We start from the raw sequence: 24,056 nt of genomic DNA on the forward strand, positions 1-24,056 counted from the left end.
CGTTGAAACCGAAGGTGGAGGAAGTTCATAGGCTGCAACCTCCCTTGGCGATAACCGCAACGCCGAGGTCATCCAGTGACCACACATCACAGCGGGAGCACTCCAAGAACCTATGTGCACTTGCCAACCTCCTTCCGAGAAATAAGCTCTCTGATACTCCCGATATAGCACAATTGACAGAATGGCAGTTACCGGGATGCCGTGACCCAAGCCATCGAGCTCGCATTTCAGATCTCGCACCTTCCTCCGCCCTTGCCACCCCGAGCTTCTCCAGAAACCAATCATCTCCGCACGCAAACTTGTTCCCGAGTGCCGGGGTGCTTATCTTCTGCTGCCGTTCACGGGCAGACCGTGTCGGCCACTGAGCCTCCAGACGCCCGAGCCAATCAGGACCGCGGAGTAAAATTTCTGCTCCCGGTGCTTTATCGCGTTGCAAAGACGAAATCACCTATATCGGGTTTAGTGTCACCCCAAACAGGAATAGTAAGCGACTGTGGCACTGTAAAAAAACTTGTCTGCACGCGTGCACACTCCGAAGTAGGCCGGGCGGAGGTTCAAGCCTCTCACATGTGTGGCACCTCAGGCAAATTTATCTACGGCCTCTTCGCCCCCCTGCAAATCCGGACTTTTCTTCTCCTGAAGGAAAAAACCTCGTTTTATCAACGTTCAGCAATCAGTCATCACACGGTTTGCTCGCCCCTTTTGTTTGGCACATCTACGACCGTGAGCGTTGCTTTTTCTCTTTTTGTTCGGCGAGTCGTCTTTTCTTTTCTTTCGGTATAGATTTCATTGTCTCGAGACGACTACGCGTATCAGATTGAGTCACAAGCTTGGCGCCATCAACAATCGGATCGGACTCGCGCACAACTAGTTCACAACCAGTCTACAGAAGATTTCTTAGACTTGCGATAGAGACTCCTATCTCCCAAACAGGACACTAGCACTCGAACGCTACCACATACACCATTCCACAATGAAGGTCTTCTCCAACGCCGTCACGTACAACTACTCCTGGGACGAAGTATCAACCGCCAACTGGCGGAAGTACGGCCCATGGAACAACAAGTCAGAGCACGTCATCGCCGTGGACACGCTCTCCCGCACCGTCGACCCCGAGACGGGCATCCTCCGCACCGAACGCCTCATCACCTGTAAGCAGTCGGCGCCCGACTGGCTCAAGACCTTGATGGGCAACTCGATGGACGTGAGCTATGTCTTCGAGGCGTCCTACGTCGACCCGGCCCGCAAGACCCTCACCATGGTCAGCCAGAACCTGACGTGGAGCAACCTCGTCAACGTCCAGGAGGAAGTCACCTACACCCCCCTCGGCAACCACCAGACGCAGTTCCAGCAGTCGGCGCGCGTCACCGCCCTCTGCGGCGGCTGGCAGCGAATCAAGAACAGCATCGAAGACACCCTCGTGACGCGCTTCAAGGAAAACGCCGTCAAGGGCCGCGAGGGCTTCGAGCGCGTCCTGGAAATGAGCCGCATCGTCTTCGCCGAGGAGAAGGCCCGCCAGCGAGCCCTCCTGTAACTCGCAATCAAATTCCCCCTCGACCGCTTCACGACCCGCTCATCTTCCGTGTACAATGATCTCTCCGCACTAGTGTACGAAAATCTTTTTAGAATCGGGGGCCCTTTTCATTTGTCGACGGACGAAAAAAAAATCTTTGGAAATGGCGTTTTATAATAGCTCTGCCGCGAACACGACCAAAACAGGAGAGAGCTTTACTTTTTGCAGCATTTTTCAGCACCGGCGTTAGGGAGGCTTATACAATGGGTTTTATGGTTTTGTTTCACTTTGACGTCTTGATGTGGTTTATAATACCCGAGCATAGAGGTTCGCGAGAAGCGCGGGTAATGATAGAAGAATAGATTCCCTTCCTTCGGGAGCCTTCTACGACTAACTGGTTTTGCACTCTGAAACCGCCTTGTGAACCAATCATCTTTTGAAAACGAAACCCACCGACTTCATGCGTGATCCAAGCAGATACGCAACCGCCTTATGCAAATATATCTGCTAATCCCAATTACAAACATTGCGATTCGCATGACTGTCCGTTATCATTAATTTGCAACTGGGGACCGAATTTTCTCGATAGCCCCTTCATGCAACAACCCGTATCACCCCCACTATGAGCGGAGGTTTCGGTCTGCCAAGGCCCAAGGGACCGTGGGAAAGCGTGCGTAGATAAGCAGTGGGCCGGATTGCAGGGCATACAATACATTAGACAACGCTCCGGGATGGGTCATGACGACCGTTGTAAAATCTCTGACTGTGGTCTGGATTGGACTTGGCGGAAGGGACATCATTCGCTGTATTGTTTTTGTAGCTAAGGGTCTGAGGGTGGAATCTTGTGTATATCGAAATGATGGATGTGACTTGAGACATGTCAGCGGGACCCGTCGATGCATCCTCTTTTGGACACGGCATGGTAGACTTCACTGGAAAAATGGCAACGATGTAAGAGTCGTTAAAACGAAAAACTTCTGGTATCTACCTCTGTGTGATCATGCCAAGTCATAACTAACCCATGTGCGTGCATCCAATACATAGACCCTCGCAATTTCCATCTAAAACAGCCATGATACATAGCGGTTATAAAATTTGGACCATCCGGTGCTGGCGGCGATCTTTTCCTTTTGAAGATCCAAGAAGTCGCTCTCCTCCTGGTCAACAATGTCCTTTCCAGCGTAAAAGTCGGCCTCGTGTGCCCCTACTCCCCGGCTCTTAGTGACCATCATGTGTCCAAATAGAAGAATTAGGTAAAGAGGGACACCCAGATAACCCGTGATAAAGTTTTGATAATCGAAGGTTATGCCGTCATGGTGAATAAAGACATCGAAATTCTTGGTGAGGAGGATAAGGATGCAGAAGAAAAGAGCAATGTAGGTCCCAATGAGACCCTGAGGGGCGACATAAGGCATAACGCTGTCAGAAATGTTCTGTGCGCGACGAGCCTTTAGGAAGTAGATATAAGTGACCAAGAGGGAGATCCAAGACAGGAGGCCAAAGATGGTAGTCAGATTCACAAAGTATCCAAAGACTTTTTTAGAGTCATCGGAAACAACCATGAAGGCCAAGCAAGCAAACGCGGTACCGACAGCGAGGGCATACACGGGAACACCCCGGCTGTCAGTGCGACGGAAGATGGCGGGAGCAGAGCGATCACTTGCAAGACCGTACAGGGTTCGGCTTGCAATGTACAGATCCGAGTTGGCGGCAGAGAAGACGAAGACGCAAATGCAAGCATTGATAATATGAGGCAAGCCAGAGACACCGGCAATAGTGGCGGCGACGACGAAAGGACTGGCGCTGGCTCCGGTCGTCTGCTTGTTGGCAAATGCGAGCTTCTCGTGATTGTAAGGAACAATCATGCCCACGAGTAGAACGCTGAGGCAGTAAAAGAACAAGATACGGTAGAAGGTAAGCTTAATAGCCTTGGGAATGGATCGACGCGGGTTCTGGGCTTCGGCGGCAGTTACACCGACGAGCTCAGTTCCAAGATAGGCAAAGGTAGCGTTGACCATGACGGACCAAAATCCCAAAAATTTGCCGAGGGCACCATGAGGACCAGATTTGTATAGCTGCGCAAAAGCGCCAGGGTCGTTCCAATACCTGAAGCCACTGGCATCATGGTTCGGCCCGCCGCCGCAGGCAATGATGAGGGCAAAAAGAATAATGCCAATCACCACGATAACCTTGAACGAGGACAGCCAGAATTCAAACTCGCCGAAGAATTTGATTCCTCCAAAGTAATTGATACAGACAATGGCAACGAGGAAAATGGCGACAAAGACACCTGGATTAACCCTCTCGCGAGGTACCCAGAAAGAAATGACGAGTGAAGCGGCCGTAAGCTGATTCGGAGTCACAATAATGTACTTCATCCAGTAGCTATTGAGGGTTCGCGTCAGTGTATGTGGGCCAATCGACTTTAAGATGCTAGTAAGGGAGCGAAGAGTAACGGGCCAAAGCAAAGGAGAGCCAACTTACCACCATCCAAGCGCGAAACCAAGAGAAGGATGACAGTACCGGGTGGCATAGCCGGTGAAACCAGAACTCAAGGGCAACCAGGCAGCCATTTCACCAAGACCGGCCATAACCATGAAGACGAGCAAGCCGACAAAGGTGTACGAAATGAAGAGAGACCCAGGCCCAGCCTGGGCAAGAGCTTTACCAGTTCCGACAATGAGACCAGTTCCCAGAGCACCACCAATGGCAATCATGGTGATGTGACGAGCCTTGAGTCCTTTGTGAAGCATGGTCTCGGGCGACGTCTCCAAACCACGAATCTCGACATTGTCATACTGGTTGTGCCGAATGCTTGCTTTCTCAGGATCGCTATCACCCTTGCCCGGACGGGCATAAATACCCTCGGAATTCATGACGACGGTTGGGCCGCGTATCGATGCGTGGCCAACGGTGGAATGGAGAAGGGTTTCAAGGACTGGCAACTGCGATGTTGAAGAGAGAATTAAATATGTGAACAGGTGCAGCAAGAAAGAAGTCGCGTGACGAGGGGAAACTTGAGTAGTCTTTGGTGGCTCCTGCCGAAGAAAGTTCTGTGCTCAGCAGACGCAGTGCAAGGATCTCGGCGAGGCTAACGAACGAGGAAGGTATCGTTTCTTATTGCTGATAACCTCGACGGACCTAGACAGTGCGGCTGAAGGGCCTAATCACCAAGGCTCACAACGACTGATGCAATCCTGTCCTTGTGCAGGCACAAAGTCCATGGGGCACCTCGCTAGAAGACTTTGGGGTGGCGCTCTTTGATGATTGGGGAGGCCATCCGTCTTCTTGTATATTTATGTATACTCGGTCGCCCATCCGAGCCCTCCTCTTCCTGTCACGATACACACAATTGGCCATGTTGGCCAAGATGAACCCCGGACTCTAACCCACAAGTCGTGGAGACAAGTCCTTGAATTGTCAACATGTTCACCCCAAGGTAAGCGCACTTGCAAGGTCAGCACAGAGCTGGTTGGCAGAACGAGGTCTGGAAAGGTCCGGTCGAAAGCTGACCAGGGTCGGACGAAACCAAGCAACCCTGGGTGGCGTAGTCGTGGTGTGAGTGGAGAGGTCATTAGGCCCTCCATCTCGGGGAGGCTTGTTTTGTCCACAGATCCCCCAACAGCCAAGGCCACGCCGCACGCAACATTGAACGTTCTTTACCCACGGCGGAATTTTCGACGAGGCCTGGGCAAACGAGCCTTGTTGCCAAAGTCGGCTTTTCTTTTTCGTAATAGGGGGCCTAGTGACATGAAGATGTAGGTGAACCAAGCATCCATCAGCCTCGGATTGGGGGCAAGCTTCTCCGCAATTGTCATCAACGGGCCATCATCCTTGCTGCTTGCTGACGAGCCGAAATGGATGGCCAAAACGTGGGCCGATTGCAGACATATGGGTCAGTGCAACACTTTTGCTTGCGGAGGTGGGCTGAATCTTGGACTTCATTCTTGCCGTTGCAGCCCAGCTATTATGGGAGAGACATTGACAACATGCCGCCAAGACAATGTATGTATGTATGTATCCAACGCATGAATAAACCCGAATGGATACTAACTTCAAGTAGTTGCGCGACATGCAATACCGTTGGTGAGATCCTTGGTCTTCTGGTGTCGGGCCACAGCCCTGTTGGCGGCGATCCCACATCAGCCACTGCCAACCACCACCGATTTATTTCTCTTCTCAAACGGACTGCTTAATCTGGGCATACTGCGCGAGTTTTCGCGAACGCTACGATTCTGTCCGATGATTTGTGCTGAACACGAGTCGTTCCTCTACGCCACCCCAGTCTGATCCCCGAACCCCACAACGCGATGAAGCAGTTCTAGAAGACCAAGTGGAGGGCCAAGAAAAAGCTTGAGATAAGGCGCAATTCAAGTTTTTACCACCAAGCGTCTTTGACCCCGCAGCGCGAAGTGCTGTTGATAGTGCAGAGGTTTTGTTGCAGTAGCATTGGCTGATGCATATCGTGGTCCTCCACAGTGCCAGTGGTTGAGAGGATGCTACTACTCAAAAACCATGCTCACCGCGCGCCTCTGAAGCCATCTTGGTCCCAGGATCCAGGTTCCCCAGTCCCATAACTTCTTATCGCGGGGGGCCAGGGGGCCAAGAGCAGGAAAACAACATCTGGAGCCGGTGGAGAAGAGCACAACAGCCAGACACTCCTGCTAACCTCCCAAATGAGGGGCTTGGCAAAAGCTGGTATGGAAATGCGCGTTGGACAAGCTGGATGGCGAAGGTATGTATGCCATGCACGGAAACGGCTGCTAACCACAGCAGGAATGTCAGCCAACCCGGTAAAGGCTGACTGTGATCGCGACAGTGAAGATTTCCGGCCACAAGCCACTTCTGCCGCTACACCCATGTTGGCCAAGGTTGAGGATAAGCTTGTCCAGCCAGACGCACTGGTGCGGCGTGTGCTAGTATCAAATGGCGCAGCTGGGTTGTTTCCAGGTGGATTGGTGGCGGATAAATGCGACTCGCGCGGCGTCTCCGGCAGTCACCGCGAATAATCGTCGCCAGCATTGACCTAAAAGGCTTTCTCACCCTCTGAGACGGTCTGACTGTGAGACATCGATATTGCGTGGCGCGTGGGAAATGCTCAGAGATGCACTACTCCGTACGAAGTACTTGCAAAGGCACCGTCGCAACCATCAAGCTGATGCATTTTGAGCCACGATGCACAATGGTTCCTGATTCAGCCTCAGGAGAAAGATGGCAAGATCTTGAAGGCGCCCTTCAGCGCAACCACCCGCCTTGGCGAGGCTCTCTGCCAATATTTCCCAGAGCCAAGCTCAGCCATAGGAGAAGTGGCGTAATCAAGCGCACCTCTGATATAGCCAAGAGTCACTTGGGGAAAATTGTTCTATTCTGTCAACGGTTCTTCTAGAAACGACCAGGAAGCCACCCGAAAGGCCAAATACACCCGACGGGACATGCCCCCTCTGTGTCGCACCCTGCACGCCAACCAACATACATCCAGGAAACTCAACATCCGTATGCGGCGTTTTGACCTCGTGGTTCTCCGTGTCAAGTGAAACTGCCGCCAGCGAAACACAAAGGACCCCTGGATGCCGAGACCCAAAGTCAGCGCTGCCAAGTATCTGGATATGTAATAGTGGGAGGGCCTATGTAAATGGCTCATGTGAACTCTCAAGTGCCAGCAAGGTTATCCATGTGCCAAGTCGTTGCACCTCTGAGCAATTTCAACAGGGGCTTGGGGAACATGCAGAAGCTCCCTAATTGGGGCATTGTGAGGAAGCTGGCGCCGACCATGAGGTCATCATAGTATGTACTCTTTGACGCTCCCCATGTCGTTTTGATACACATTTCGCTATTGGTATCGCGAGCTGACTGGCGGTGTAGCAACTTGTCGTGAAACTCGACATTGGGGCCGGGGGGAGGTTTGATGTATGTATGTATATGAAGCAAGTCGGTAGCACGCCCGGTCGGAACACTCCTACATGTAGGTGCTTACTGTCGGAAGCATTCGGAAACAGGCCCAGATATGTACGGTGCAAGTCATCGTATTGGATGGCTTGTTCCGCTCTGTTTGTTGCTCCACAGTGTATTTGCAGGGAGTACTATCAGTGTGCGAAGGTGCAGGTTACTTTAGCGAGCCCACTTTCCTGTGATACATACATTCAGATACTTTTATTATTAGATTTAATTGTAGTATAATAATATATCTTTATGTATATTTAAAGATACCTAGTACTTATATTTCTATATTTTTTATTAGGAAAGATAAGTATCTTTTAGTATTTAGCTTTTTATTGGCCCCCATCCCGGTCCGCTACAAAAGCTGCACACACTCAATGGCATGAGGCATACCCTCGGCGCAGTTGACGAAATTCATGAAGCCTTGGTGGCTCACTTATCATGAGCAGGGGAGATGGTGATATCCGAACAACAGCTTCGTGGAATGCTACAGCACGTAGCACTAATCAGGAGAGTTCCCAACATGGGTAAACAGTAAAATTATTCCTTGAAATTGTTTGCTCAAATATTATTTGAAAACTGGCGAATTTGGAAAGACGGATAGCTTGATCGCGGAGCATTTCGCAGTAATACTAACGGGCACAGGCGCACGGGAACAGAGGTAGAAAAGAGAGAGAAGCGCCTCTTGCCAGAGGTAGAAGCAAGTGATGGCATCTACTCGCAATACGCAGACATCTTGCCGATGACCAGCCTTTCGTTGCGCGGGGGGGGACCTGACTGCGCTGTGGCGTATTTCGTGTTCAATGCTTACGGAGTCATCATGCGCAACTTCATGGTCGACTACAAGCCATAAGAATTTCACACAATGGCCCTCTCGACATCGTCTTGTGCTCATGTATCACCAGAAAAATCACATAGTTACCGTACACCAACTTTGCCGCCAAGCACACCGACAGAGGGGACGAATTCTCAATGCCACATCAAGCTACGCAACATCCATCAACCTCACAACGGATCATCCGGAAACTAGCAGACATGTACATCCTTTCCCCTTTCCCCAAGGTATATAAACCACCAGACTCTAATCTCTTCCCAGAGAGCTATATCACACGGCAACCCATCTCCTAGGCCAATACGTCGGCACAGTCCTCAGCGTGACATACATCATCCCTTCCCCCCAGCCCCAAGCAAGATTCGAGGCAGCCATCGCACAAACAATCCTGCAGCACCCCATTCTACAAGTCGCCATCACCGGAGAAGACTCGCCAGACCCTTCATTCGTGCAGTTGTCATCAGTCAATCTCCGCCATCACATTACGTGGAGGAGCCCTCTCGCCTCGAGCAAGGAACAAGTCCTGCAAGAGCAACTAGACACAAAGTTCACGCGGCTAGATACCACCCCAGGATGGCGAATCGTCATCCTAGCCCGGAAAGAAGGCACGCTCGACGTCCTGTTCGCCTGGAACCACGCCATATGTGACGGAATCAGCGGCAAAGCCTTCCACGAATCGCTGCTGGCTCACCTCAACTCCGGGACGCCCAGCTCCGCAGACATCCACGACGGCACGCTGAATCTCCCAGCCATCCGCGCTTTTCCACCACCCGCCACGAGCGCCAAATTCCCCCTCGGCCCGCGCTTCCTTATCACCGCCCTCTGGGACGAGTACAAACCCCCGGCGTTTGCGCATCCTGCTCGCTGGGCGCCGGTCCGCCCCTCCCCTTACAAGACGGGCCTCCGAAGTCTCAAGCTCGCCGCCGGCCTCCTCCAAGGCGTCTTGTCAGCGTGCAGGAACCACGGGACCACGCTGACGGGGCTATTGCACGCCCTTGCGCTCGTGTCCTTGGCGACGTCTATCCCGCCGCGGGAGGCAGCTGGGTTCCGGTCCGAGACGGCCCTGGACATGCGGCGCTTCGTCCAGGGCGCGGGCGCTGCTCTCGCCATGGGGAACCTGTTTTCGTCTACGCACCATTGCTTTGGTAGAAGGGCGACATCGCGCCTGCGGGAACGCATTAAGCGCGCAGGGGGTAGTTCAGGCCGTCGGAAGGCGATGCTGGCAGAGACGGTGTGGACTGTGGCGCGGCAAGTCCGTCGAGAGATACAGACGGCGCTGGACAAAGGCACAAGGGATAATATTCTGGGGTTGATGAGATTTGTCAAAGATTGGAGGCGGCAGATGGCCAAGTATGTCGGCAAGCCCCGTATGATAGGGTGGGCTGTGACCAATTTGGGTGTTTTGGACGGGGAACCGGTTCGTGACGGAGAGAGAACATGTGCCGGAGAAGGCTGGCGGGTTGGGGAAGCTAGATTCACCTTGAGTGCGCAGGCGTCCGGGGCGGCGATCAGCATCTCTGTTATCTCGGTCAAGGGGGCGTCGTTGTGCATGGATGTTAGTTGGCAGGATGGACTGGTTGATGGACTCATCGTGGAGAAACTAGTCACTGATCTTGGGGAGTGGTTGGAATACCTGGCTACGGTGTGAATATATATAATTGGACATTGGGTATTGAATAATAAAATACTACACGTCGCTTGAATCGAAAACATGCACGCTGACCCAATTTCATGCTCCAAGACTTTTTGTCCATATACTCCGTTTTAAGAAAGATGGCCCTTGCACCAACCATGGTGGAATACTCAGTTTGATACTCGGAGGTAATATGTGCCATTTTCTTCCCGAACGTATCTTATCGTCGCCGACTTGGGAAATAACTTGGCGATTTCCCTCTCGTTTGCCATGACGGCTCGGTAGCTCAAATCATACATGGTAGACCGCAAGAGCGCAGCCTCGCCGAAGTGGCTATGATCCCGGACCATGACCCGGTTTGACAGGGCTATAGAGATGAGAGCGAACAGAAGCTGCAGGCCCATGATTAAACCGAGAATAAGGTGCACATAGGCCCAATTGTTGATATCAAGCGTGATGCCCTGGACAGGCAGGCGCCCCGTCGCCTTGATGTTCGTGTTGGCTTGGGTGGTGGTCCATATGACACCGGACGCGAAAATGCTCGTGATGACCCCCATGAGGACCGTGTCGCCGCCGGCGGGAGACCCGTATAGCGACTCGGCAGGGTAGCTTTGAAACTGGATGTGGTTGGAGAGATTTGTGCCCATGGATGCTCCGTAACCTTGCAGAGCAATTGCTGCGGGGGCCATGAGCTTGATGTTATCCCCGAGTTTATGCACCCCGAGGACAGCATTGACAACTGGGCCTACAGAAATATTGCATTTGTAGAACCAAGGGTTGGTGTTGGATGCTTCGAAGGCAGAGACAACACTCCATCCGACATGCTGGTCATTTGCTGGATCGACAATAAAGGTCGTTTGGTCAGGGCCATTCTTTGTAGGCAATGTAAACGATGTCGTGTTTACGTCGGCAATGGTTATATTGTCAAAGTCGCCATTTCCTCCTCGCGTAACTCTGAAAGCTTGGCATTTCGAGGTAGTTGATATCGAGCGATTGGTCGCTGCCATGAAGTAGTATGATAAATTTTCTGGTGTTGATTCATAAAACGTAGAGTAGCATGCTGTCGTGTTGTCGCATGCGATGGCGATAGTATCCGGGTTATACAGCGTGCCGGGCGTTGGTGGACTGAACTGAGCAGGATAGTTGACGCCGCTCGCCAGGGCAGACATTCCGTAACTATTAACCCAGGGCTATATTAGTGGCCGTTGCATTCTTACAACAGGTTGCGCGGTTGCTGAATCATACGCACTTGTTTGCTGTGAATCGGAGCGCATTCAGAGCCTGCAATTGTGACGGTGTCTGCTGCTGCTGGGACAAGACTCTATTTGTCTGAATGCTGGTCAAGTCGGGGATAGACACGATGCCGTTGACCATGGGCACAATCTTATCGGCGCCATTCACATTGTATGTCAAACCCAAACAGGCGAGTCCAATTTGAGCGGCCTCGCAGCCCAAGTTAGCATGAGTTTCATTGATCAATGCATGCCCAGTTCCTTCTAGGTGGCTTACCACATTGATGAGTACCCAGACGATGACATAAAAGCGAAGAGTGTATCGTTCAGAGAGGTGCAATAACCGAACCATACGGCTGATATTCTCGCCCTGTAGAATGAGGTCAACCTAGGCAACGTTAGACATACTTTTCTCCCGACGGGCAGCCATAGTAAGGTTTGTTAGGGTCCCGACCTCTCGTGGTCTCCATTCGTTTAAGCTCAACACCCACCATCGCAAGGTGGCCACCATGTGTTTCAACGAACTGGCTAGGTTCAAACTCAGAAGGATAGACAAGCCAACAATAAGCGCGTTGAAGTCCTTTTTCCTGTTTTTAGGCATGGTCATATTGGTTGAATACCGCCATAGCACAGCATATATGGCCGCGCAGAGAACCAGTGTCATGAGCCATCGAGACAAGCAAGCGCCTAGCAATCCCCGTAGCTGCCGGCCTTTATGGAGTCGCTCATACGTGAGGCTGTTGACTCGAGATGACAAACGATAAGACTTGGTAGTCGTATCTGAGGAGTTCTCCTTGAGTGAACCCATGTTGACGTTGCATTACAGAGCCCACGACAATAATGAAGCGACCATGGCAATGGCAATGGAAGCGGTGGTGCCGGCACTACAACGCCATGCTCCTGGCTACCTGGTAGGTACGGAGTATGTAGAGAGAGTATGTCTCTGTTGGGCGCGCCGTAGGGGGCCATTGAGGTTTATGAGTGGACATCGGGTCAATCATCAGCCCTATGGCCTGCCGGCCCACCTATCCAGATGGCATCCAAAGACTACCAACAGGTTCCCTTTTTTATTCCGCCAAAGCATGTGTCAAAATTGATCTCCGTACCATGTCCGTGCTTGATGGTTCCGTGGGGTCCGTCGGTGCCACCTGTAGTGATCGACATCGGATTGCTTTAAGCTCCACTGGGCTTGAGAAACTTTTCGTTGGCGGCCGCGGTGTGAATCACTCGACCTACAGCCATGATCGTGTGGTGGCACCTGGTGCTGCGAGTTGCAGCTATTCATCCATGATTCAGCTGACCGCAGCCGACTGTGACGGGAAGAGAAGCTGATGCCTGTCTATTCGTCTTGATATCTGTCACTAAAGTCCAATGTTTCAGGGTATCGATGCTGCCAGAGCCGGGCCTCTGACTGCTTCAGCAGCATTTCGATGTGTGTGTCAAACAGACGGGTGCAAGCCAGTTATGGCGCAAAGCATAAATTCACCCGTTGCCGCCCACAACGGCCGCCCGGCTCATGATCGGAGAAGTCCCGCAATCTCACTAGGGAAAACCGTCGTTTGCAACTTCTATTGGCTTATCGGGGACAGCGACGCAAACAGACCCTGCGGTGCGACTCTGTCTAGCGGACAGCACAGCCTCAAGCTGTGTGTTGATGGTTGTAGTTAGTGCCTGATGGCATCCTCGATCTGGCCCCTAGGCGGTCTGTCTGCGCAATGGGATATAGTAGCGTAAAGGCACTCAGTAATCAAGACTCGGAGGGCTCGACAACGAGTACCTCCCCTTGTCCACCTTGGTCATCTCGGACCAATAGCTGCCGCGTTTCTCGTGTTTTAGTAAGAGCAGCGGCCGATGCTGTTCAAAGTGTAAGCAGCATCGTTCGCCTAGCGGTTTATATTCCAACAGTTTGTTGCCAAGCGCTAGGGCCTGCTTTATGGGTTCAGGAGAGAGCGATTGAGTTTTCCTGGCGCTTCCTGTGGCTATCCCCATGATGCCGCGAAGCCTCCAAATATGCAGCTCCCTCCACAAAGGTGCCGGAAGACCCCCCGAACGACCGCATAATCGAAGTATTGGTAGTTATTTTCTAGCGCGCTTATTGTTGAAAATAGCTGCATCGATCAGAAGGAATTGCCTATTGGGCCCAAGACTTGACAGGCACCTAACGTTACCGGGGGAGAGGAATGGTGGTTGGTGGAGTTGGCGGCGACACAGGCACACGAATGACCCAAGATGTCGGCTGAGGCCAAAAAGGGCAATCAGGTCCATGACACAAAATATTGAGCACGCCCAGGAGTAATGTTGACAGGTCAATTCAATGTTGGATCAGTATGTCATTGGTCAATGCCAGAGTCTTGCCGGGGTCAAGCAGTTGCGAGAGAAAACATTGAATCATCCAAGTTTCGAGTGTCCATGTCGGGTGTTGTCCGAAGCTGACGCTGTGCGCCTTCCACTTTGCGGGTAGCTACTTCCTCCACGTTTGACAATGTGGTGCGCAGTCACATTCACATGGAAGACGCGATCAAATACCTTCGACTCAAATCGTCACAGGATCAAGAGGTGAAATGCCTTACTATGAATCGCCGCACTCTCATCACATAGTACACTTGGATCATCTCGCAGGCTACCTCGCCCGGGTGGTCGTCTCCTTTTAACCTCATGAAGTGTTATTGCGTCTTCATGGTATCCTACTCAAGTTGCCGACGTGAGGCGTGTCAAAATAGAATATTCGCTAACGCATTCAGGCCAGCCGCCATAAAAAGGGGCCTCTTTTCTGTGGCTCTGCATCCCGTCGACTCGAAAAATATACCACATTCTCTCTTGCCCTACGAGAAAGCATCCAATACCTTGACTATCACTTCGTTTTAATCCAATTTTAAGGACATATTTCAAATCCTCGCCGGTGGCATTTACTTTAATCTAGGCCATTACATTCTTCTGCGAACCACGAATATTTAATCCCAGTTCGCCTTGTATGGCTAAACTTTGCCCTGCTGAGATTCAACCAACGAACATCCAAAGTCAAAGTCGAAGTTCCAAGGACACGCTGACAACGGCACCAATTTGATACCCGAGCGGATTGTCAGGGTACTTATTAATTGCAGATACTTGAAACAATTTCGGTAGCAACTCACTTTTGGGCTGTCAAGCGCAATGTTCCCTTTGCCATTCTTTTGCCTTTTTCTCCATCTAGATGTAGTACTGCTCCTGAATAGGTATAAGCGGAGCGTGGTGGCAGGCTCGCTGTATGATTCTAAGAATACGGAATAGCTGCTCATTCAGTGGGCTTGGGAATTCAACACCATGGCCTTCCAATGTCAAGAGTGCTTGGCAGCGGAGTAAGCAGGGCCTGACCTACTGCCTCTAGTGTGCTTTTTGCGCAATTTCTGCGGTTTAGATCATAATGATATAGGTCATATTATGCAGATATTCACGTTACAAGGGTCAAAGGCTCCAGCGGCTCAGCGCTTCCTAACCGGTCGTTGACGCAAAAACAGGTTGCCTCTCCCCCTGGCCTTACAGGTTTCCTTGAGTCCAACAATATTATTTAACAACATGAAACTTCGACTGCAAGCGACGTATCGTTAGGGGCTGAGAACGACGGACTCACATCTCTGGTCACCCCAGACTTGTCGGAGCCGTCTCTTGGTTATGCTCTCCAGCTGATCGGCCAGGCAGTCTGATACATAATTGCATGCTCTTCTTCTAGAAATACATTGAAAGCCACGAATTCAAGTACCGCATTTCTATATTCACTCGTGGCCGTTTACAATTTCTAGTTCATGGTCTTCAAGGTCTTGTCTGGTACCTGAAGCTACCCTGCGCTTGAAACGGTCCAAAAAGACATGGTTAGGCATCGAATTCGCCACTCAATCCAACATGTAAGGCCAGCTGAAGCCTGAATGTGAGGATAAGAAATCAATAGTGTGGTGGAATTGAGACAGACTTCGAATTCTATCAAATGGGCGTAGTAATCTTAACGCCTTTTCACCGTGTCCAAACTCAATTATCCGAGACGTCACGGGGACCAATTCGCAAATCCAATAACAAGAAAAATACCACAATACTCTTAACGGCAAGGTTATGCCTCGCTAACAGTCAAGGTCGCCAACGATGGTGGCGCAACAACGCTTAAAAAGAGGCGTTCGAGAACCCTATCCGGTGAGGCACCTTGCGCCAGTCCAACAGTCTAGACCGAGCCGCACAGGCCAGACCATATCGTACCCTCAAACCATCATGCCTTTGTACGCTGGGTCCCCGCAAACAAAGAGAGTCAAGGTTATTTACCGGTGCCCTCCCATCGTTGGCGTCATCGTTGAGCCATCACCTCAAATCACTAGAACAAGAACAAGACAGAGAGAAAACAGATACATTCAGGATGGCCGCTCGAGAGCTCATAGTCATCTTCCTCAACCACACGAACGAGGAGCTCTCTCTTGTACCAGGATCCGTACGTCTCGACCATGGTGAATGGATGACAGGCACGCCAGAGTCGGAGCCGCCTAAGGAGATCAGGGCTGGGGAGAGCGGCATATGGCGTTGTAAGTCGCGCCATGTGGGCTCGGGGACGGTTGGAGCTGTTGACTACTGCATCAGTGGGTACGGCGAGAAAGATAAGATTTCAGTGTCTTGGGATGTTCGATCTGTTGTTCCAAGCAAGTTTGAGCCCACTGTTGAGTCGGATGAATTCGCCATTCGGGTGCTGGGTGGGAGCGGGTGGCCAGCCGTTGCTGTATTTGTGCTTGGTGAGTGAGACACGAGTTGCGCCAAACGAAGCATACGAAAGTCTAACGGCAACCAGAGCCGGCGAAGAAGTAAAGCTTTTCAATACTCTTGGTAGCGGTCGAAGATGGCGGCTGGAAGATTCGGATGTGGCATTCACGGGCTAATGGCTATTTGGGTTACAAGCCCATGGTTGTAACTCTGTCTGTAGTAAACTGGGTTAGGTTGTCACTCGGGAGGAGAATATATGGCACCGAGGCCGCTGAATCATTTCGCGCAAGGGTGAAGGTGTAGCTACCAGACACTACTACTATTCTTCTGGCACATCAACATCACCGCGTTGGGTGTGAATAAGTCCTCATGTTAGCTTCGACTTCCATCACTTTGTGGACGGTTTGGCTGTCATCACTTCAACGTATGCCAATACACAAGTACAGGTGGCGGCCTCATGTCAACTAACAACTTACAGCAGCCGTATGCGCCGGTTTCGAGCACCGAGCTGTCCCAAACGCCCCGGATGGCTACGCCCCAGCCTCGGTGTCTTGCCCATCGCCGCGACCGACGATACGGGCTGCTACCGGGCTTTCGGCCAATGAAACATCATGGCTCAACCTCCGTGACAACAACACCATTCCGGCATTGAAAAGTCTTCTCACTCGCTTCAATATCAGCGGTCTAGATACCAATGAGTACATCGACAATATTGTCAAGGACATTGACGGTGGGAACCGGAGTGCCGTACTGCCCCGAATAGGTGTCGCCGTGTCCGGAGGCGGGTATCGGGCTCTGATGAATGGCGCAGGAGCACTTTCAGCGTTTGACAATCGAACGTCCAATTCGACGGGGAAGGGCCAGTTGGGCGGCCTGCTGCAGGCGACGACATATCTAAGCGGGCTTTCTGGGGGGAGCTGGCTCGTTGGGAGTCTGTTTGTGCAGAACTTTACCACTGTGGACTCAATCGTCTTGTCGACGAGTGGATTTCTGAGCACGCTTTGGCAGTTTGACAATTCGATTCTGGAAGGTATGATTTTTGGACACCTTGTTGTGTTTTGTGAAGCATACGTGCTAATATGCCGGCAATCCAGGACCGGCGGGTTTGCGTGTTGGACAATACTACAACGAGCTGTATCAGACGGTACAGGATAAAGCCGATGCCGGCTTCAACACGACCATTACTGACTATTGGGGACGAGCGTTGTCCTACCAACTCGTAAACTCAACAGACGGAGGGCCAGGTATGGAGATTCCTTGTTTTCCAAATCTTGGTGTAGGAGCAAGAGCTGATGCGAGTCTTCCACCCCAGCGTACACGTTCTCATCCATTGCCAACGACACCGAGTTTGCGGCCGCCAACTCACCCATGCCCATCATCATTGCACTCGAGCGAGCCCCAGGGCAGCTTCAAGTGCCTCCCAACGCGACGGTTTTCGAATTCAACCCCTGGGAAATGGGATCCTACGACCCCGAGGCGGCGGCGTTTGCGCCGTTGAAATACGTCGGGTCAGACTTCAACGGCGGCACGGTCAGCCGGACGGCCAAGTGCTTTGCGGGCGTAGACAACGCGGGCTTCGTCATGGGCACGTCGTCTTCGCTGTTCAACCAGGCGTTCCTACAGATTAGCAGAGCGTCGGGCGTCCCAGACGTGCTGGTGCGCGCACTGAACCGGACGCTAGGCAACATTGGCGAGGAGAATCGAGACATTGCGAGCTGGCCGAACCCGTTTTACAAATTCGACGGCGGCAGCAACATCAACGCCAACGCCAGCCTCCTCACGCTCGTCGACGGCGGCGAGGCCCTGGAGAACATCCCCCTCCACCCGCTGACCCTGAAGGCGCGCCAGGTGGATGTCATCTTTGCCGTGGACGGCTCGGCCGACACGCAGACGTCGTGGCCAAACGGGACGAGTCTCGTGGCGACGTACGAGCGATCGACGAGCGGCGAGGAGACGAACAACACTGCGTTTCCCGTGGTGCCCGACGTGAACACGTTTGTGAACCTGGGCCTGAACAGCCGGCCGACCTTTTTCGGGTGCGGCAACGCGTCGGCCGGCCCGCTGATTGTGTACGTGCCCAACACGCCGTACACGTTCTTCTCCAACGTGTCGACGTTTGACCTGTCCTACAACGACTCGGACAGGAACCAGATCATCGAGAACGGATACAACGTGGCGACGGCGGGCAACGGCACCGTGGACGGCAGCTGGGCGACGTGTGTGGGCTGCGCGGTGCTGGCACGCAGCCTGGAACGCACGGGGACTGCGATGCCGGCGGCGTGTGCGGACTGCTTCTCGAAGCACTGCTGGAATGGAACGACCAACTCGACGACGCCGTCGACGTTTGAGCCGCAGAAGGTGATTGCGAGCTCTGGCGGGTGGACGCGGCGGCCGTGGGTGCCGGGCCTCGTGGTGTGGTCGTGCGGGCTGGCGGCAGCGCTTGCCGTGTGAGCTTGAGGGTTCAATGTTTGATGCCGGCACATGGTTTCTGGTGAGGCCAGTTTGGGTGTTTGAACGGACCGGCATGGCATCATGGCATCTTGGCATCATGGCTCCTGGTTTCAATGTTGGGGTGGGGACTGGCCCTTTGTGTTGGGACCCACGGCGCCGGAAGAGCCAATCGAGTCGTCTGGTTGTGTTTAAGTTTCAATGTTCCCTTTTGACCCAAATCTCGTTATGCTAAGCTGTCAGCGGGCCATTATGACCAGGATCATGGACGTGGCCGTAGGCGCGGCATCCTTGGATATACATATATAGCCTGCCCCCTGAATTACATATTCGTCATGCGCGACCTGTACGGAATACTCCGTACTATTTGTGATTTGTATGTTTTAGGCTATAAAAGAGACTTGAACCTATTCAAAAATACCATAAAAACCCTACGTACTTGAAGGATTTACTCCTTAATTTTAAGAGCTTTTTTAATTCGTCATTAGCCCCCCTGCCTGGCGTCGCTGTGGGTTTTGGTGCTGCTGCTGGTTTAGTTGTGATCAAACTCGGCGTGCGCGGACGTGATGAAGCCGCATGACTCTGGTCATATATTTGACGCCGTCCCAGCCAGGGTCGACCAGCCCTTGACTCGGCTCGTTGACAGTCCGACCAGTGGGCGCTGCAGGTTGAGCCGTGAGGGTCGGGTCTGAATTGTAGTATCCAATATACTACTAAGCACAGAGCAGTTCATGGCAACATTCTCTCCAAGAGCCAAGTTATTACCTCTGGCCACGGATGAGAGTTGGCAACGCGGGCATGGCAAGCGCACGATTCAATACCGGACCCTGCGTCAGCCACAGTCACAGTCACAGCCACAGTCACAGTCACAGTCACAAACAGTCTCAGATATAATACGGCATGCCGCTCCTGCTCAAGTGGAGTCTGGTGTGTCCGCCGAACAAGAGGCCATTCTCGAGTCAAGATGAGCCATGCATGCATGACCCAGGATTCGGGCAGTACCAGCCAGGGTTGTGTAGGGCCCGTCCTCCCACCGGAAGCAGGGCAGCAAGTCAATAACAGAGTATGGAGTACATACAGGTCGCGCGTGAGATTGGGGTCTGACGGATCGAAGAGACGAAGCAAAACGTCGCACAAAGACATGTCGCTAGCGAATCTGGCTCTCTTCTCTCTCTCTCTCTCCTCCGTCCTCGCTGGGAGCCTCACCTTTACTATCATGATCAGTGCGCCTCCCGCATAAGCATGTGAAGTCTACGCCGACTTGCAATTACACCACTCGACTCTGAATGGGCCCCCCCGAGACGGAAGCGCCATCATCCGCTTGGTGTTTTGGCCCAATGTCTCGATACCAGAAGATGAAGCTGGGCCGCGTGATAGCCGTCGCCGTCGCCGTATATCTCCTGGGCCTGGTATACTTTATGCGAGATCACCTTCCCACGCTGCCGACGCCGCCGCCGACGCCATCACCATCACCACCACCACCCAAGTCCTCAGATGTGCCCTCTTCTCACAAGGTGGCCAAAGTTTCCATGCTGTACGGGCCCAGGAATAGCCTGTATGAGAGGGCCATACAAAGCCACGAGCGGCACGCGGCGCGATGGGGGTATCCGATGCTCGTCCTGCGACAGGACATTGCCGCCGGCTTCTGGAATAAGCCCACCTACCTGCTCACCGCCGTCGTCAACGAACTGTCCAAACCAGCCGACGAGAGGATAGAATGGATGATGTAAGTTGAATGTCTTCCCGTTGCCCTCGACTCCCCCTTTGAAAATAAAAAAGGCAGGACCCGTTCCGTCGAGCAAACCCGAATCAAGGCTTCACTCACACCAGCGTACTGATGAATCCATGAAAACAGGTGGGTGGACGCAGACTCCATCATCATCAACCCAGCCATCCCGGCGGACATGTTCCTCCCGCCGGCGGACATGCCCGACATCCACGTCGTAGCGTCGCGGGACCACAACGGCCTCAACACGGGCATCATATTCCTGCGCGTGCACCCCTGGACCGTCACCATGCTCTCCGAGACCATCGGCTACCCGCTGCACCACCCGGGCGTCGACCTCGGGCGCAACGCCGACCAGGACGTCATGGCCGGCATCTTCAACAAGTCGGACGGCGGGCCCGACGGGACCGGCTACGCCCGCGCCGTCGTCTACATGCCGCGGCCGCTCACCAACGCGTACGAGTTCTCCACCGGCTTCGAGGGCGACAAGGGCAGCCTGCTGGTGCACTTCCCGGGGCTCGAGGACCTGCGCTGGCCGCACATGGAGCAGTGGCTCGACACGGTCGAGAAGACGCCGCAGGAGTGGGAGGTGCCCCTGGAGCAGACGGGGTACGTGAACCAGACGGACGTGTTTTGGGGCCAGGTCCGGGGCGCGCGGAGGGCCATTGCCAGAACCGAGAAGGGCCTGGCGTCTTTGGAGAGCGAGGCGAGGCTTGTTGATGATTTGAAGCGCGCGCTGGGCTTGTTGAAGGCGGCGCTGCGGGACGAGGCGGATGACTTGGAGCTGATGCGGCGGCGGTTGGATGAGATGCATGGCTTGCACAGGGCTGTTGGGTGGGAAACGGACTAGAGGAGTTTTTCTATTTCTTTGCTTTTTCATGTATTTTTGTTTTTTTGTTTTGTTTATATACCATTTTCCACTTTTAAATATCTCCGATGAGCCACGGGTGGAAACGCGACGGCATGACTTGTTTTATATTCGTACAAGTTCAACGACAAGAGGTGCAATGGCCAATGGCACGGTTTACTACATAAGCTGTTGCTGGCTGAGGATCCTGGAGGGGGATACATGAGAGAGACGCCGCCAGGGAGATGCAATTTCCATTGTGACTATCCTGTCCGCCTCCCTCCAGGACGAACAGTATATCTTGGCGTGACTGGAAAAGTTCCAACAACAAAATGAGAGCCTTTGGCTAGAAGCGGCGTCGTCAGCTGTGGTCTTTGGGTCTTGTATATCGGTCAGTTTCAGAGGTTTGAATTGCCACATGCAAGGCAGCCAGCAACATATGTCACTCGATGTGCACACAAGCATCGTCCATTCGTCGGTGAAAATCTCCCTTCGCGCCGGGGACGCTGCCACGAGCCTCCAGTCCCCAAAGCAGACTCGGGCCAACGAGTCGACTGTTGTTAGCTCAGAAGGAACTCTTGCGAGGGGGCGCCATGTCCCTTGGGGTGGCGAATCTTGTCGCCTTTTGTCCTCGGCGGGCACATACACTGGTCTCCGTGTCTTTCATGGACATTTCGTTTCATGGCACAGGGACAAAGAAATGACGTGTTGGGGGGCCGCTGCGGCGGAAACATGCCCGGGCCTGAGTGGTGTTTTGTGCCATGGGAGGCAACGAGTTGTTGTGAGATGTTGGAGACTGAGCTTTTCTGTTTCACATCTTGATGTCCTGCGGACAGAGATGGTGCATGGCGTTACATCCAAGTCTTATTCCTCCAAGGACAGGAGCCAAACTGAATTGTTAACACCCTCGACGACATAGGCCTCGCATCCTCCGACCAAACATGTCACACATGTACCGCCACCGGAAACAACGATTGTTGACATCTGGCCGGGTCTTCTTTGAGTGGGAGTCCCGGTAGCCGTTGGGTCGGCGCTTTGGAATCGTGGATATACTGCACTCCAGTGGACCGAGAGTCGACTGCCATTCTCCTGCGGTTGTACGGTCGTCTCCAAGGCAGTCACCAATTCTAGGTCCATGCCCGTCTACCCCCATGGATGCAATATCAGGTGATGCGTTCGTGCTGTCAGTGGCGTTGTTGCCCTGGTTATGAAGCGGTTGGCGCCTTCTGGTGGCGTTGTAAGAGGACGGCTAGCCGGACGTGGTGGCCAACAGACAACAAAGATGCCCGCGATGATGGACCGAGACGCCAAGAGGCCGAGGGACATGTTGAGACGAGGTAGCTCTCACGAGTTGGATCACCGGCGGAGTCGTAGGAAGTTGTACCAGACGCACACCAAGGCGAGAAAGCAAGCGCAATACTGGCAGAGGCGAATATATAGCTGACGAGAGCTGGGAGGAAGCCGGCGACACACGGGGACAAATGAGACAACTGCGCGTTGGGCGCAACGAATAACAGACGCATTCGGGTAAACATGGCCCAAGCTCTCCGTGGCGGTTCCTCTATTTAATATTGAGGCATATACGGAGTACCCGCAAGGCGGTTATTCCCCGTGTCTCGCGTTGGAGTGTCCCGCGAGCCAAGATGTCGGAATCCAGATAGTCACGGCTTCGTATACAGGCGCAACTCGCCGGCGCTGTCCTGCGACAACTCAACACGCAAATAGCTCATGACATCCTTGGCCCGTCACATCACTCGTGCCCGTCTCTCGTGCCATCAACTCCAGGGTTCCTCTCGTCGGGACGTGCGTCCCCCCAAGCCATGGCACGGAGCAGCCGCCACCGCGAACCGGCATCACGAACCGCAGGCCAATGCAAAGCCATCACATCACAGGCTTCCCCGGACTTCCCATGTGCCGCATTGCGACTAGCTCTGGGAACAGACGCCGATGCACAACATACATGTAAACAACCCCAAACCCCCCGAGGGCAACCAACACATGTCTCCCCCCCGAAGCTCTTTGTTCCTACATCAACACCCACAACCAATTACACCAGCCTATCTGCTCGACCGTCTGCCTGATGCTAATGCCGACGCACCTCTCGTCCTCTTCCTCTCACGCGCGCCAACCCCCCGTGATGCGCAAACGCCGTCCTGCAACGAAACACGCCATGCTGCGTCGAACGCTCACCTCCCTCCTTGCCACGACAATCCTGCCCCTGGCAACGTGCCAGTTCACCAGCCCGGCGGCGGGAGCAGTCCTATCCGCCGGCGACAAGGTCAACGTCTCGTACACGACAGACCTGAAGAACTACACAATCGCGCTGTGGCAGCGCGCCGAGGAGGGAGGCCGCCCGAGACTCGGGTCCGTTGTCTACGGTGAGTTGGAAAGCGCAGCGTCGCGACTCGACTCGGCTCGACCCTTTTTCGAGCGCCATCAGAATAGACTCCAAAAGCCTCAGCTCACTGACTGACTGACTGACTGCTCGACCAAGCTGCCACCGACGGCCCCTCGTCCAGCTTCACCTGGACGGTGCAGACGTACGCCCTGGACCTCGCCGCCTCGCCGACTTTCTTCTTCTGGCTCTTCGAGGGCGGCCCGTCGCGCCAGGGGAGCGATCCGCACCAGCTGTCCTCGGGCTACTTCAACGTCACTGACAAGAGCGCTTCGTCGCCCGTGTCCGTCTCGGCGGCGGAGTCGGCGTCGACGACTGCGGCAGCCGCACCGTCACCGTCACCGGCAGAGTCTGCCCCCGGGGATCCATTGTCCGTGGGCGCGCGGGCTGGACTCGGCGCCGCCGTCAGCGTCTTCTGCCTGGTCGTCGCGGCGCTGGTGTTCCTGTTCTTCTGGCGCCGGGCGAGGAAGCGGGCCCGAAGGGACGGCGAGGCGCCGGGCAGCGGAGGCGGCGGCGCGGCCACCGACTACACGGAGAGTGTGGCCGAGCTGCAGTCGGAGTGTGTCTCGTTGGGGGCGCCGGGGAAGCTGCCTTGTCGGGTTTACCAGCCTGTTCCGGGGGATGCGAGTAGTCGTCCTCCTGCGCTGGCGGAACTGCCGGCGTGAGATGGTGAGGCTGTGCGTGTTGTGGCGGCGCTTCTTTTTTTTTAAGAAAAAGAAAAAAAGAAAAAAAAAAAAAAAAAACTTGATACATACGTCGATGGACTATTGTGTACTTTTTGCA

The 24,056-nt window shown here is 53.5% G+C and overlaps 7 protein-coding genes across 7 annotated transcripts; 5 read left to right on the forward strand and 2 right to left on the reverse strand.

Moving 5' to 3' along the window:
• Positions 1-973: 973 nt before the first annotated feature.
• On the forward strand, positions 974-1,534 carry MAA_03105 (preli/msf1; the record flags this gene model as incomplete). Its single annotated transcript, XM_007821103.1, has 1 exon — positions 974-1,534. One exon carries the CDS (start codon positions 974-976, stop codon positions 1,532-1,534), a length of 561 nt encoding a protein of 186 aa, XP_007819294.1.
• Positions 1,535-2,574: 1,040 nt separating this feature from the next.
• Positions 2,575-4,389, reverse strand: MAA_03106 (amino acid permease Dip5; the record flags this gene model as incomplete). Its single annotated transcript, XM_007821104.1, has 2 exons — positions 2,575-3,898; positions 3,998-4,389. The coding sequence occupies 2 exons, from the start codon at positions 4,387-4,389 to the stop codon at positions 2,575-2,577; spliced, it is 1,716 nt and encodes a 571-aa protein (XP_007819295.1).
• Positions 4,390-8,422: 4,033 nt separating this feature from the next.
• Positions 8,423-9,930, forward strand: MAA_03107 (Alcohol acetyltransferase; the record flags this gene model as incomplete). Its single annotated transcript, XM_007821105.1, has 2 exons — positions 8,423-8,487; positions 8,547-9,930. 2 exons carry the CDS (start codon positions 8,423-8,425, stop codon positions 9,928-9,930), a joined length of 1,449 nt encoding a protein of 482 aa, XP_007819296.1.
• Positions 9,931-10,085: 155 nt separating this feature from the next.
• Positions 10,086-11,955, reverse strand: MAA_03108 (uncharacterized protein; the record flags this gene model as incomplete). Its single annotated transcript, XM_007821106.2, has 4 exons — positions 10,086-11,091; positions 11,165-11,358; positions 11,425-11,535; positions 11,602-11,955. The coding sequence occupies 4 exons, from the start codon at positions 11,953-11,955 to the stop codon at positions 10,086-10,088; spliced, it is 1,665 nt and encodes a 554-aa protein (XP_007819297.2).
• A 3,567-nt stretch (positions 11,956-15,522) lies between these two features.
• On the forward strand, positions 15,523-18,308 carry MAA_03109 (lysophospholipase; the record flags this gene model as incomplete). The annotated part of the gene is made up of 4 exons (XM_007821107.1): positions 15,523-15,889; positions 16,336-16,887; positions 16,952-17,101; positions 17,170-18,308. 4 exons carry the CDS (start codon positions 15,523-15,525, stop codon positions 18,306-18,308), a joined length of 2,208 nt encoding a protein of 735 aa, XP_007819298.1.
• Positions 18,309-19,591: 1,283 nt separating this feature from the next.
• Positions 19,592-20,881, forward strand: MAA_03110 (galactosyl transferase GMA12/MNN10 family protein; the record flags this gene model as incomplete). Its single annotated transcript, XM_007821108.1, has 2 exons — positions 19,592-20,031; positions 20,161-20,881. 2 exons carry the CDS (start codon positions 19,592-19,594, stop codon positions 20,879-20,881), a joined length of 1,161 nt encoding a protein of 386 aa, XP_007819299.1.
• A 2,167-nt stretch (positions 20,882-23,048) lies between these two features.
• Positions 23,049-23,938, forward strand: MAA_03111 (uncharacterized protein; the record flags this gene model as incomplete). Its single annotated transcript, XM_007821109.1, has 2 exons — positions 23,049-23,256; positions 23,373-23,938. The coding sequence occupies 2 exons, from the start codon at positions 23,049-23,051 to the stop codon at positions 23,936-23,938; spliced, it is 774 nt and encodes a 257-aa protein (XP_007819300.1).
• Positions 23,939-24,056: the final 118 nt, after the last annotated feature.

Source organism: Metarhizium robertsii (genome assembly GCF_000187425.2).
Source record: "Metarhizium robertsii ARSEF 23 chromosome Unknown MAA_Scf_4, whole genome shotgun sequence".
NCBI classification, from domain to species: domain Eukaryota; kingdom Fungi; phylum Ascomycota; class Sordariomycetes; order Hypocreales; family Clavicipitaceae; genus Metarhizium; species Metarhizium robertsii.